Raw genomic sequence first — 13,736 nt, 5'->3', positions numbered from 1 at the left:
TTTTCATAATTTTACTGAATGTTCTTGCTGGGTTTTTTCCTCCCTAAATTTATTGTCATCTAGCTTAAGGGCTTGCTTCTTGCATGCTTCTTTATAACCATTTCATTGATACTGTGACTGGGGAGAGAAACACCTGACAGAACTAACTTCCTCAGATTTTATTTGACATAGTTTGGTCTGTGGGTATTCTGAAGAGTTCAGAGAAGAGCTTGGCTGTGTGCGAACACAGAGCTGAGCATTTTGCAAACCAATGATCCTGCCTTGTCATCTCTTGCAGGTTTGTGAGGTCCTTTTCTCTAGGACTATGAAGTATGATGAGCTTTACACAGCCCTGACATCACTACTTGCAGCTGGGTCACAGTTTGATACACTCAGGAGGAAAGAGAACAAAAATGTCACTGCTTTGGTAAGACTGTTGCTTTAATGTTTGTCTTGAGGAATAACAAGCTTTTCAAACTTAATATTTTCAAACAAAGTGTTTAACCAAAGACAGTAATGGGGAACTTAAAAACCCTGTAGATAATGGTAGTGTCATAGTGGTAGTGCATCTCAGATGAGGTTTTAATTCATAACATGTTTTAGGCTTGCTATACATCCTTGGTAATTCTAGGAGGACCGGTGGAATATGGTGAAGCAGAAGAATTTTGTATAATTGTTCCTTTTTCTTTTCTCACTTCTCTTTGTTGCATAATTTGTTGTATAATGTTAGAGAAACCCAGTCCAGTATGTGTTAATCTGATGTGACACATCTAGAGGAGTCTGGAGTCTCCAATGAGATCATTTCAGTAGCTGTAATGATTGAAACTGCAATCTGTCTTTAATAATTTTTCCACCTCTTACTTCCATTTAGGAAGCTTGTGCCCTTCAGTACTACTTCTTGATCCTGTGGCGGATCCTTGGGATTTTGCCTCCATCCAAAACCTATATGAACCAGCTGGCTGCAAACACACCAGAGATGAGTGAATGTGATATTTTACACACCTTGCGCTGGTCGTCCCGCCTGCGAATCACATCTTATGTCACCTGGATTAAGGTACAGCCTTATCTTGTAGGGCTGTTCTGTAATGTCAGTCTCTTGTTATCCCATGCCAACTGCGTGTGGGATTTGTTGCGTGGGCATGGTGGTGAGAACGGGAACTTGTGTCTGTGTTTTCTAATGTGTTCTATCTCAGTAATTGGCAGAGTGGTTAATTATAGAGCACTTTTTTAAAGTGTGACAGGATTTTTTTTGTTTGCTTTTTTTTTTTGCATCTGCAGGATCACCTAACAAAGCAGGGCATGAAAGCTGACCATGCTGCTTCTCTCATTGAATTGGCCTCCAGCAAGTGCAGCTCAGTGAAGTATGATGTGGAAATAGCAGAGGAATATTTTGCTCGACAGGTACAGTGGTGTGAATACAATTGTGCATACAAGGCTTCTGTTTTTGGGGAATGATTTGCACTTACTGTTCCATCCCTTTCTATTTTAAGATCTCTTCTTTCTGTGGTGTTGATTGCTCAACCATCCTCCAACTTCATGAAGTTCCCAGCTTACAATCCATTTACACACTTGATGCTGCAATTTCCAAGATTCAGGTTTCTCTGGATGAGCACTTTTCCAAGCTAGCTGCAGAAACTGATCCACACAAGTCTTCAGAGATAACCAAGAACCTCCTGCCTGCCACGCTGCAGCTTATTGACACTTATGCTACATTTACCAGGTACAGTCCTTAAGATTACCAGTAGAAATACAATTTTCTTCTGTGCACAGAGCTTTCTTTGCATTTTTTGTTATTTTCTTAGAGGTATGTTTCTTTTTTTGTTTTTTTAATAGGCCAATATAATTACTCTAACGTAGGTCCTCTAGAGTATCCATTGTTTTAAAAGAAAAATAAAAAGTAACTACTCAAGTTACTCAAGTGTGTGACGTTGTTTCTCAGTAGCCTTCTTGTCTGATCTTTAAAGACTTGCAAAACCAGCTTTTCCTCCAAGGATGAAACCTCTTCTTACCACTCCCTGGGACAGTTTTTGTTCAGGTTATTTCACTGAGATAATATTGAGACTCTCAGACTATCAGGAAAAAGGGGGGTTAATTCCTATGTCTGAAGTCTTTTGAACTCTCATTATAACCTGTGTAGAAGAAAGTGAAACTAAATCAGCTTTTTTTCTTTCGAGTCAGTGCTTTTCCTGGTAAGTAGCTTATAGGAAATAAAACCCCAGAACTTCCATAGTGTTACGACACAAAATATGGGACAGAACTTCGAAAATTTACTTTCTCATCTGTCAGTATATTAATACACTTAGTTCTGAAATGCAGAGCTGTGCCCTTAGATGAATCCTTTCCATTTTGATCACAGATCTTACTTGCTAAGGAGCCTCTCTGAGGAGGGGTCCACTGAGCACAAACCCTCTGAGGAGAAGCTGCAGGGCTATGCTGCAGTCCTGGCCATTGGATCCAGCCGCTCCAAGTCTAATACTCTAGGTGAGGCCACTGGATGGTTCCCATTTCCTTCTTTCTGTAGGTAAAGCTTTCTACAGTGCTGCCAACATCCATTTTCATGGCTCATGTGCTCTTGACCACTTTGTTCAAATGAGTGCTTTATCCTGTTGGTGGCAAACTGAGAATTCTTTCCCCTGGAGTTTCCTACCAACTGAAAAAGCTGGACAAACCTTGAAAGAGTAACTATTCTGGGGGCTTACCTGGCTTACTGAAATGCTCTTATAACCATGTTGGTGCTCTGGGTGTCATGGCATAGTAAAGGGAATTATGGAATGTTGATATGTTGAAGACTGCTGCTAATTAGTGTATTTGGCCATGTTTCCTGTTTTAATAAAGTAAAAGAAGCCTGTAAGATTTTGCAAACTTTGGGGATAATTTTGACCTGTAGAAAAGCATGAAACTGGCAATTTACAGTGGAATTACAGCTCAACTGAGCTGTGTTTTTATCAAATGATGCAGTTTTAAAGTTTTGTAGAAGAATTCTGGTTTTCAGTGGGACCCATGACTCGATTACTTATGATTCTGTATTAATCACAGGTCCAACACTTGTTCAGAACTTGCCCTCAGCTGTGCAGACTTTATGTGAGTCATGGAACAACATCCATACAAATGAGTTTCCAAACATTGGCTCATGGGTGAGTCCAGCCTCGTGAATTGATCTGGTGTGATCTCAACTCCCTGGATTGCTGGGAATGGTGGGCAGTTTGTCTTTCTGTTCAAGGTAACAGGTTCTGATTTTTGTGCACATTTCTCACCCCTCAGCGCAATGCCTTTGCCAACGACACCATCCCAGCAGAAAGCTACATCAGTGCAGTCCAGGCTGCCCACCTTGGTACTCTCTGCAGCCAAAGTCTACCTCTTGCAGCTTCCTTAAAGCACACCCTGCTCTCCCTGGTCAGACTCACAGGGGATCTCATTGTGTAAGTGATGGTTTTATGTTGTATTCTTGCTTTTTATATTATTCTTACAGATCTTTCTGCTCTTCATCAGACTGTTTGGGGGGAACACTTTGTGAACAGGCACTGGGTTTTGAACTAATCCTTTAACAGAGTTCCTTTCAGTTTACAGTTCTAAATTCAAAATGAATGATAGTCTTGATCTGGTATCTCTGAAAGTCAGACTCTGAGAGAAGCCTTTGGTCCATTTTGTCCAACAGGGACTAGAAGAAATTGAGCTGCAAAGTGAGACAGTGTAGATCTGTTTAATTCATTTGGGGTTTTGTAATCATTCACTTATGTGATGTTTTCAAAGCATAAGGAAAAAGTTAAATGAAAGAATTTTTTTGCCAGGGACTTAGTCAAAGATATACTGAAACAAAACAATAGTTGTTGACATGCAAATAAGTCCAAAAGCCATACTATGTGGTAATGTGACTGTCCAGGAATATTGTAACTCTGTGTGCAAAAGTAACGTGTAGAGTTTTCCAAATGAGAAACATTTTTCTGAGGAGAAAAGTGGCTAGGACAGTGCATTTATCTTAGCTTTCTAAAAAAAGTTTTATCACTGATTCCTATCCAGACTTGTGCTTTACCTGTGTGCTTTCTGGTTTGTCCAAGAAGGAGATTCTCTGATATAGAGAATTAATTTGTTCATTTTTCTTTTCAAGCTGGTCAGATGATTTGAATCCACCACAAGTGATTCATTCCCTCTTGCCACTCCTGCTGGAAGCCAGCACAGAGAGTGTAGCAGAAATAAGCAGCAACTCCCTAGAGAGGATCTTGGGCCCTGCAGAATCAGATGAATTCCTGGCACGTGTTTATGAGAAGTTGATCACAGGATGCTATAACATCCTGGCCCACCACTCTGATCCAAACAGGTAACAGGCTGAGTGGGGGGCTTGTAGTGCTCTTTCAGCAAACCTGGATACAAAGAATTAACTACAATATGTCTTAAGTATCATTGTCATTTCTTGAACAACACAACAGAAAGGCAAAAAAATCAGCTAATTTTTAGCTGTTGGAAGACCTCTGTACTTGCACGCTGAATATAGAAGATACTTTATGCACATTACCAGGATTTTCAGTACTGCCATGCAGGCAGTGTGGATCTTAATCATCTCTTACAACTCTGAATGGAGGCTGTATATATTTTGATAACTTTTTATTTAAGCAAATAGAAAATTATGTAAATATAAGCACAAAGTCAGAGCTGAAGATGCCAATCTAAATTGCTTTATATTCCTTTGTCTCATTTCCTGCTGTTTGCAAGGATGGCTGATCCCTGCTTTATCATAGCAAACTATCCAGGTTTGTGCTTCTCACCCCTTACTCACTGTGTGTATGAAAGGAATCAGCTTGATGTGCAGATGTTGAGTCTGCCCATCTGAATCAAAGCCATTAGGTGTGATAATACTGCATCTTTTAAACACTGATCCTCTGTGGATGGAAGGTATTCAGACGGAGAGGTTCTGCACCTTCTGGTAGAGAATGTAAACGTAATTGGATTTTACTTGCAGAGTACGTTGTGGAATGGGGATGAGCACAGGAGAGAATGGGGAGGAGTAACACTAAAAGAGACTTCAGGTGTAAAAAGAGCAGCCATTTAGAGGAATTTATAATGTGAGGTGGCTGAAAAGTCTAAATTTTTCTACATTTCTGACTGTTCAATGTGCCTCCAGCATAATGTTTGACTTTTTTGCTGGTCTTTTAGTGGATTTGTTTATGTTGATTCATCAGTTATTTTTCCTCTGTCACTTAGAAGGAGAGCTGCTTGCAGTTAGTGGAAAGTTTAGTAGAATTATACTTGCAAAACTGATGACTTCTTGGCTCTCAGAATTGTTGATATTATTGTTAATATGTGTCTTTTGATCCTCAGTGGCTTGGATGAGTCCATCTTGGAAGAATGTTTGCAGCATCTGGAGAAGCAGCTTGAGAGCAGCCAGGCCCGAAAAGCCATGGAGGAGTTCTTTTCAGAAAGGTGAAGTGATCTTGAAAGTTGTAGCCCAAAGACTTCATTTCCCTTCTTTTTTCTCTAAGCTTGTCACTGTCAACACCTAAGTAATGTTAACGCCATTGCACAGAAACTGGAAAACTAAAAAAAAAAGGTAAAAAATCTGTTAGGATAAGCCACCCTTCAAGTAGCACATCAGAGTGTGAAAGATTTTCTATGTGGGAGGGGACCTACATCTTAGTCACTCCAAATAAAATATTCAGTGGTCTCTGATAGTGATAATCAGTGGGGAATCTTGCATGATGGTAGTTTTGTCAAATACATTGTAGGGGGGTTTTGAGAGATGTTGGGTCTATAAAGCAGTTGCAAAATCCCAGGTTCACTCAGACCTTTCTTGAGCAATAAGTTGATAATTTTAAGGGTGAAGGTGGAGTGTTGGCCTGACTTAGAGTTGTGACAACAAATGGGCTTTGCTCTCTACTTGTTCAACAGTGCAAACTGCAGCACTCTGGTGGCTGTACTTTCTAAAAATTAATGGGAAAATAGGCAGGAAAATCCTGAACTTTGGTTTGTCCTTGAACTGAGGGCAGACACAGCTGAGTGCAAGTGAAAGAGAAAAAGAAACAAAAAAAGCCCGGGTGATCTTTTACAAAGCTGACTTATTTTTCCCCCTCAATATAGTGGAGAACTGGTCCAGATCATGATGGCAACAGCCAATGAAAACCTCTCAGCAAAGTTCTGCAACAGGGTGCTGAAGTTCTTCACCAAGCTCTTCCAGCTGAGTAAGTGATTGTTGAATCTCCTCTGTCCTGCCTCTGCCCTTGTTCTTATATTAGACAGGATTATGAAGGTGCTTGGAAGAAAAAGCTGTCAAAGGGGGTGACAGCTTCACAGTTTTAGTAGAAAGCCAGCTTCAAATACATTTGCTGTAGCATCTGTCACTCAGTAGTTATTTTCTCCACCAGCTGAGAAGAGTCCCAACCCCAGCCTGCTGCGACTTTGTGGCTCTCTGGCTCAGCTGGCTTGTGTGGAGTCTGCACGTCTCCAGGCCTGGCTGACCAGGATGACCACGTCCCCACCCAAAGATTCAGATCAACTGGAAGTTGTGCAAGAGAACAGGCAGCTGCTGCAACTCTTGACAACTTACATTGTTCGGGAAAACAGGTGAATTTTACAGCCTTTGTCATCTCTTTCGTGTGCTGTTGGTTTATTCTGTAGACGTGCAAGTTACTCGTGAATTGCTGATGGCTTCTTGTCATCTTTCCAGTGGAGTTTGCCCTGAAGTCACTGCTGTGTCAGTGCCTCGGGCTGTGGGGCTTAGCTAGCTGTACCTCAGGAGGTGATGTGCCATGTCTTCAACTTTTCTTCTTTTTAATTAGCCAAGTGGGAGAAGGAGTGTGCACTGTTCTACTGAGTACTCTAATTCCAATGGCAACAGAAATGTTGGCCAACGGGGATGGCACGGGCTTTCCTGAACTGATGGTCGTGATGGCAACCTTGGCTAGTGCAGGACAAGGTGCTGGACACCTCCAGCTTCATGGTGCTGCTGTCGATTGGCTGGGCAGATGGTAAGAGTGAACTGTGTACTGTTCTTCGTTCATTTGCATGACTTTGATTTTTATTTTTTTTTTAATAATTTGGGTACAGAAGTTCATGGTTACTGACACAGGCTTATTTTTTAGTTTGTTAATTGGAATATAAAGTGTCTGAGAGAGGCTGATCTGTGTCCCCCCTCATTAACACTATTTTCCCTGTCTTTTCCACTCTCAGTGGTTTAATTACTGTATCTATATGCTTCCTGTTGTTAAAGCCAACTGAATGCTTGAAGCCGTTGGTGAGAACTGAGTTTATACTTCCCAAAGACTGTTAGCTGTAATGGTCTTCTCCACTGTTTTGTGTTACAGCAAGAAATACCTGTCTCAGAAGAATGTGGTAGAGAAAATGAATGCAAATGTCATGCAAGGAAAGGTAAGACATAACTATTGCTTAACTTGCATGCATAAATCTGAAGCATGTGCTGTATCTGCTGTTTTGGTTGCATAGGGGGAATTTTAAAGCTATTTGGCCAGGGTTATATATCCTTGCCTTAGAGCAACTGCAAGGGGATTGAAGTATTGCCTCTCAATTTCTATTCTTCTCTACTTTATAGCATGTGACTATCCTGGAGTGTACATGTCATATTGTCTCTTACCTGGCTGATGTCACTAATGCATTGAGCCAGACCAGCGGCCAAGGACCAAGTCATCTTTCTGTCGATGGAGAGGAACGGGCAATTGAGGTGGATTCAGACTGGGTGGAAGAGTTGGCAGTGGAGGAGGAGGACTCTCAAGCTGAAGATTCGGTAGGCAGTGTTCAGTTAATGCAGCAAATGAGATGAAGATTTATTTTGCAGCTTCCAAATCAAAATTGCTCAGGTTGTAAATGAAGATTTTGTTGTTTTTTCTAATGTGAGACTGAGTTAAGAACCCCTAGTTGTCAGATCTGGTAGAGAATATCTCATTACCTGGTGCCTTTTTAACTTGTGTTAACATCAGAAGGTTTTTGGGCTTTTTTTTTTGTTTTTTTTTAAACAAAAAGGAAGAAATAGAGTAAGATCAGTTCGTTCTGATTTGCTTCTTTGTCAGTTCCTATTTTTTATATCAACAAGAAACTCGTATTAGGCTTTTAAGTGCTCTTGAGTGGGGGAAAAAAGCTGTTATTAATGCATTCTTAGGAATTTGTTGTTCCTGTGTATTATTTTTGTTACTGTTTTCTTTTCTTTGGTTTACTCCTGAGTTGCTATAAAATAGCAACACCTCTCCTTATGTGCTTTAGTACCATTTGCCTTCTTTTAGCTAGTTGGTGCTAAAACTTGCTGGTTTTAAAATGTGTCTGAGGATTGCATGCTGTACTACATGCCTCTACTGTAGCTGTAGCTATAACACCTTCCTAAAACAACTTTCTTCTTGACAGGATGAAGATTCTCTTTGTAATAAACTCTGTACCTTCACCATCACACAGAAAGAATTCATGAATCAGCACTGGTAAGAACCTCTCAAAACTTATGTTCAGAATTTCATCGTGCTATTTCTGGCCATTGAGAAGGAAGCAAATGCAGCCTGTGGGCCTTCCTGAGGCATCATAATTTATAATTAATATATTAATATATAATCATATAATATTATTATATATATTATTAAATATATATTATGTATGTAATTAAATATATAAATATATAATATATAAAATACAATTTTATATATTATATACATATAATAAATGTATAATTTATAATTAATAAGTTATAATTTATAACTTATCTGGCATCTTTTGTGCAGGTATCACTGTCACACTTGCAAGATGGTTGATGGGGTTGGTGTTTGCACAGTTTGTGCTAAAGTTTGTCACAAGGATCATGAGATTTCTTATGCCAAGTATGGATCATTCTTCTGTGACTGTGGAGCCAAGGAAGATGGCAGTTGCCTGGTAAAGTGTCTTTATGTCATATAAGCTGTGGTTTCTTGAGTTTTTAAAAGTCTTTAGCAGAGGTTTCTATTCTGCAGTAAGCTGCATCATGATACAAGTGCATAAGAGTACTAAACCTTGCAGGCTTTGCTTTATGATGAACCCTCTTAAATTACAGCTTGCCTAGAGGTTTATTTTTTTGCACTTAATTGGTGCATTGGCAAATCTCTGTCCTACCAACTACTTGGATTCCACATACTTGTACAGAATTTCCAGGTTGGCTAACCCTACACACCACTTTTTCTCATGTTTTCCACTAGCAGCAAACAAAGTAATTTTTTCTTGAATATGAAAGTTTTTCTAACATTTGGGTGGAGAGTGACATGCAGGATACTGTTGTGTTATTTATTTAAAATTGAGATCTAAGAGAGTTGCATTCCATTTCTTTAAAATTATATTAGTCTTGCTACTATTGCAATCTGTATTTGTTTTGTCAGTGGTAAAATTGAGTCTGGTTTGAGCATTTAGCACTGCTCTGTCATTCCCAGGCACTGGTGAAGAGAACTCCCAGCAGTGGCATGAGCTCTACCATGAAAGAATCTGCCTTCCAGAGTGAGCCCAGAGTACCTGAGAGTGTCATTCGACATGCAAGCACCTCCCCTGCAGAGAAAGCCAAGGTCACCATCAGTGAGGGGAAAGGCCCTGATGAAGAAAAACCCAAGAAGAGCAGCCTGTGTAGAAATGTTGAGGGCTGTCGAGAGGAATTGCAGTCCCAGGTATAATTATCAGCTAGCTGTTAGAAGGAAGGTGGTTTATGATGAGGATGTGAGGCAAACTGTGTTGGTTTTCAGCCAAGTTGCCTGATTTTTATGCTGTTCTTTATGATAAGAGGGATCATGAGTGTGTTATCAGGCTTTAAAAACCAGTTGATTTGTGCAGCTCTTGAGAAGAATCCCAACAGCAGCCTCTTGTGCCTCACTTGCCTTGTTTTCTGTAGGCGAACTTCTCCTTTGCACCTTTGGTGCTGGAGATGCTGAATTTCCTGATGGACTCTATCCAGATAAACTTCCAGCAAGCTTCAGCCATGGGGAGCAGCAGCCGTGCCCAGCAGGCTCTCAACGAGCTGCACACTTTGGACAAGTCAGTAGAAATGACAGATCAGCTGATGGTATGAAACTCAAGGAGTGATGTGTTACGGGGAGGTGGGATCACTTGTCAACAGAAAAATTGCAGTAATACACTTCTGTATGCTTCTCCTGATGGCTCAGGTCCCAACTCTTGGCTCTCAAGAAGGTGCTTTTGAGAACGTCCGCATGAACTACAGCGGGGACCAGGGCCAGACGATCCGGCAGCTGATCAGTGCTCATGTCCTCAGGAGGGTGGCCATGTGTGTGCTCTCATCCCCACATGGACGGCGGCAGCATCTGGCTGTCAGTCATGAAAAGGGCAAGGTGAGTTCTCTGACTCCTCAGAGTGTGTTGGGTCATCAAGGAAAACAGCCTTAGGAGGCTCAATAGACAACGAAAATGTGATCTGAGCTGCCCGTCCCCAGGCTTGGATCTTCTGGGACGTATTGCACAGCCTAGAAAAACCTGCTTTGGGTCCAGAGGAGGGCCATGAAAATGATCAGGGGGCTGGAACACCTCTTAACAAAGACAGGCTGAGGGAGCTGGGGTTGTTCAGGCTCCAGGGAGTGACCCGAAGTACCTGAAGGAGAAGGAAGGGTGGAGATGGACTGTTTGCAAGGGCCTGGAGTGATAGGATGAGGGCAATGGTTTTAAATAAGAGAAGAGTAGATTTAGACTGGATGTTAGGAAAAAGTCTTTACTGTGAGGGCAGTGGAACAATGGCACAGGCTGCCCAGGGAGGTGGTTGAGGCCTCGTCCCTGGAGATGTTCAAGGTGTGGCTCGAGGAGGCTCTGAGCAACCTGATCTGGGTGAGGGTGTCCCTGCTGACTGCAGAGGTTGGACTGGGTGACCTTTGGAGGTCCCTTCCAACCCAAATCATTCTCCAGTTCTGTGCTTCAGAGAAAAGAGTTCTTGAAGCAGAAACAGGGAAAACTGCAGGAACAGAATGATAGACCTGAAACTGAAATTCCTTTTTCCTCTCAATTGCCAGGTTGGGTAACTAAATTCATTTTATTCTGCAGATCACAGTCCTTCAGCTTTCAGCACTGCTCAAACAAGCAGACTCCAGCAAAAGAAAATTGACCCTGACTCGCCTTGCGTCTGCACCCGTTCCATTCACTGTTCTGAGCCTGACTGGGAATCCCTGCAAGGAGGACTACCTAGCTGTGTGCGGGCTGAAAGTAAGTGTCTGACAAACCCTCTTCTGGGCAGCTGCAAACATCAGCTCAAACCAGCTGCTTTTCTTTCCTCTGAGGAGCTAGCACAGAGCCAGCTCCAAAGGTTTGTCATTAATTTTAGCTCATGGATCACTTTCCTAAGAGATATATGAAGTAAAAAAAAAAGGGGGCATGTACGTTTTACTTACAAATAAAGTAAAACTTACTGTATTTAGGCCAATTTAACTTTTGAGACGAAGGAGGTAAGGTTTAGTCACATGAAACTTGGTGTGTTAGAACTAGTGTTGTGTAGCAATGACTCCTCTTGCTTCAGCTTTCACAGTGGATAATCCAAACTGAGCTAAGAAACAGCTGGACTCTGTGGGGTTTTGTTTGTTTCTTTACAAATTTTAAACTGTCATTCCTCTTAAATGCAGAAATTGTAGATTCTTACTTTGTGAACCATTGTTGGAACTAAGAGGAATGCTGGCTTTTAACTCCATTCTTGACTTGAAAGGTTTATAAACATTTTGTTCTAATCTTAGCCCAATTTTGTTTCATCACTCCAGGACTGCCATGTGTTAACGTTTAGCAGCTCTGGATCAGTCTCTGATCATTTGGTGCTTCATCCCCAACTAGCCACTGGAAATTTCATCATTAAAGCTGTGTGGCTGCCAGGATCTCAAACAGAGCTTGCTATTGTGACTGCAGACTTTGTGAAGGTATGTTTGATCATCAGCTGTTCATGATAAGTGGTCATCTTTAAGAATCTGCATCTTGGTGGAGAAGAATCTGATAATATTCTTAGAACTAAATTGGAAATATAAATTTGTGGTGTTCCCCCACTATTGCTGTAAGAAAAAACAAAACCAAAGAACCCAAAGAGACAAAAAATTAACTATAATATCTAGTAGGCATTCCCTTGTCTCAACTTTTGTCCATTTGCACTATATTGTTTCATAGTAGTAAACTATTTTCTTGATTCTTCCCACAGATCTATGACCTCTCAGTTGATGCCTTGAGCCCAACTTTCTACTTCCTTCTGCCAAGTTCCAAAATCAGGGATGTCACTTTCCTCTTCAACGAGGAGGGGAAGAACATAATTGTGATCATGTCCTCTGCTGGGTACATCTATACTCAGCTCATGGAGGAGGCCAGCAGTGCCCAGCATGGACCATTCTATGTCACCAATGTGCTTGAAGTCAACCATGAGGACCTAAAGGTACTGGTGACTTTCTTGCAGCTAAGGTGGCTTTCTCTCTTTTGTTTGTCTTACAGTTGAAGCCAGAGGTTTCTTTTTTCTTGTTTCTTTTAAGCCCACTGATCTAGATCAATGAGCTTGCCATTCCTCTGAAGAAAGAAATATCCTTGCAGTGAAAAAGGGTGGGGGTGAAAATTAAACCCCTTCATCCTTTCATCTAGAAAATGGAACTCATTTTCCATGGCTGGCTCTGAAGTCATGCCCAGCAGGATTTCTCAGCAGGGAGATAGCTTCAGAGCAGTGCTGTTCTCAGAGGGAGGCATTCCAAAGGTGCAGGAACCAGAGTGGGTAAAGTTTCCTGACCATTGCTTGGGGCTCCAGAGGTGGAGTGAGATTTGGTTTCTGGTCAGTAGCAGTTCTGTAGTTTGGGGGGGTGACTTTTAAAATATATCCACATTTCACTCAGTACCTTACCCCAGCCTGCTCCAAAGCAGGGGAATGGATGAGAAGGTGGCCCTCAAGAAAGCTTTTTTTATGAGCTGGAAACATGAGGAGTGCTCCACAGGAGACTGCCATACAACATTCAAGCACATAGATGTGGTAGCTGAGGGCCCTGCCTATGGGTGTGTAGTCACAGTATCCCCTTCCAAAGCCTTTGAAGTAGCTGATGGATGAGTTCACCAAGGAGCTAAGCTTAGAAAATTGTCATTTAGGGCTGTGTTGTCTCACTGGTGGGGAGGGAACAGGGAACAGGCATTTGGAAGTATTCTGTCATGAGAAATATATAAGCCTGACAGAGCATTTTGGAGAATGTGTGTTCATCTTAAATACTGTTGTTTCTTTCTGACCCTGCAGGACAGCAATGGCCAGGTAGCAGGGGGTGGTGTGTCAGTGTATTACTCCCACGTGCTGCAGATGTTGTTCTTCAGTTACTGTCAAGGCAAATCCTTTGCAGCCACCATCAGCAGGGCCAATCTGGAAGTGCAGCGCCTGTTCCCAATTAACATCAAGAGGTGAGACTGGTGGAAGGCTCTCCTGAAGGTTTAATTTTATTTATTATGAATAAATCTTACTAATAATTTTTAACATCTCAGCTCTGAATGGTAAGAGCTTGTGGTTAAGATCCTCTTTTTGAATGAAGATTTCTTGCTACATTTCCTGTTTTTCTGCCCTAATTGCAGATTGGTTTGAAACCAAAGTTGGCTGCTTCAGCAGTGGGGCACATACGCTTTTTTTTTATTGTTTTATGTCCCACTAGGATTTCACAGCAGAAAGGTGGTTTCAGAGCAGCCTTGCTGATCAGTGTGGAGCTGCTACTGGTGCAGCAGCTGGAACTGATGGGATTACCCACCCGCATGGAGGCTGCAGAGCAGGAAGCTTTTGTTTCCTTTCGGCACCAGTGGACCTTGTGTATTGTGCATATTAAGGCTTATTTGCAG

General features: G+C 41.6%; 1 protein-coding gene across 7 annotated transcripts in view; it reads left to right on the top strand.

The window, feature by feature from the left end:
- Positions 1–13,736, top strand: part of UBR4 (ubiquitin protein ligase E3 component n-recognin 4) — a 77,121-nt gene that overhangs the window by 14,987 nt on the left and 48,398 nt on the right. For all 7 annotated transcript variants that reach the window (XR_011730419.1, XM_071767226.1, XM_071767224.1 and 4 more), the window contains exons 22-44: positions 278–406; positions 851–1,033; positions 1,258–1,380; positions 1,470–1,699; positions 2,336–2,460; positions 3,016–3,113; positions 3,241–3,398; positions 4,085–4,294; positions 5,293–5,394; positions 6,049–6,149; positions 6,333–6,531; positions 6,747–6,935; positions 7,272–7,335; positions 7,517–7,708; positions 8,320–8,390; positions 8,685–8,832; positions 9,360–9,587; positions 9,809–9,979; positions 10,080–10,262; positions 10,962–11,120; positions 11,666–11,818; positions 12,091–12,318; positions 13,153–13,310. Coding sequence is in view for 6 of the 7 variants with exons in the window: in XM_071767226.1 (XP_071623327.1) it covers positions 278–406; positions 851–1,033; positions 1,258–1,380; positions 1,470–1,699; positions 2,336–2,460; positions 3,016–3,113; positions 3,241–3,398; positions 4,085–4,294; positions 5,293–5,394; positions 6,049–6,149; positions 6,333–6,531; positions 6,747–6,935; positions 7,272–7,335; positions 7,517–7,708; positions 8,320–8,390; positions 8,685–8,832; positions 9,360–9,587; positions 9,809–9,979; positions 10,080–10,262; positions 10,962–11,120; positions 11,666–11,818; positions 12,091–12,318; positions 13,153–13,310 (3,602 nt within the window). In the remaining variant the exon portion in view is untranslated. The remainder of the gene's footprint in view (positions 1–277; positions 407–850; positions 1,034–1,257; positions 1,381–1,469; positions 1,700–2,335; positions 2,461–3,015; positions 3,114–3,240; positions 3,399–4,084; positions 4,295–5,292; positions 5,395–6,048; positions 6,150–6,332; positions 6,532–6,746; positions 6,936–7,271; positions 7,336–7,516; positions 7,709–8,319; positions 8,391–8,684; positions 8,833–9,359; positions 9,588–9,808; positions 9,980–10,079; positions 10,263–10,961; positions 11,121–11,665; positions 11,819–12,090; positions 12,319–13,152; positions 13,311–13,736) is intronic.

Source organism: Heliangelus exortis, chromosome 23 (assembly GCF_036169615.1).
Source record: "Heliangelus exortis chromosome 23, bHelExo1.hap1, whole genome shotgun sequence".
NCBI lineage: Eukaryota > Metazoa > Chordata > Aves > Apodiformes > Trochilidae > Heliangelus > Heliangelus exortis.
The sequence above is the reverse complement of the archived record's forward strand: the minus strand, read 5'-3'. Positions and strand labels throughout refer to the sequence as shown.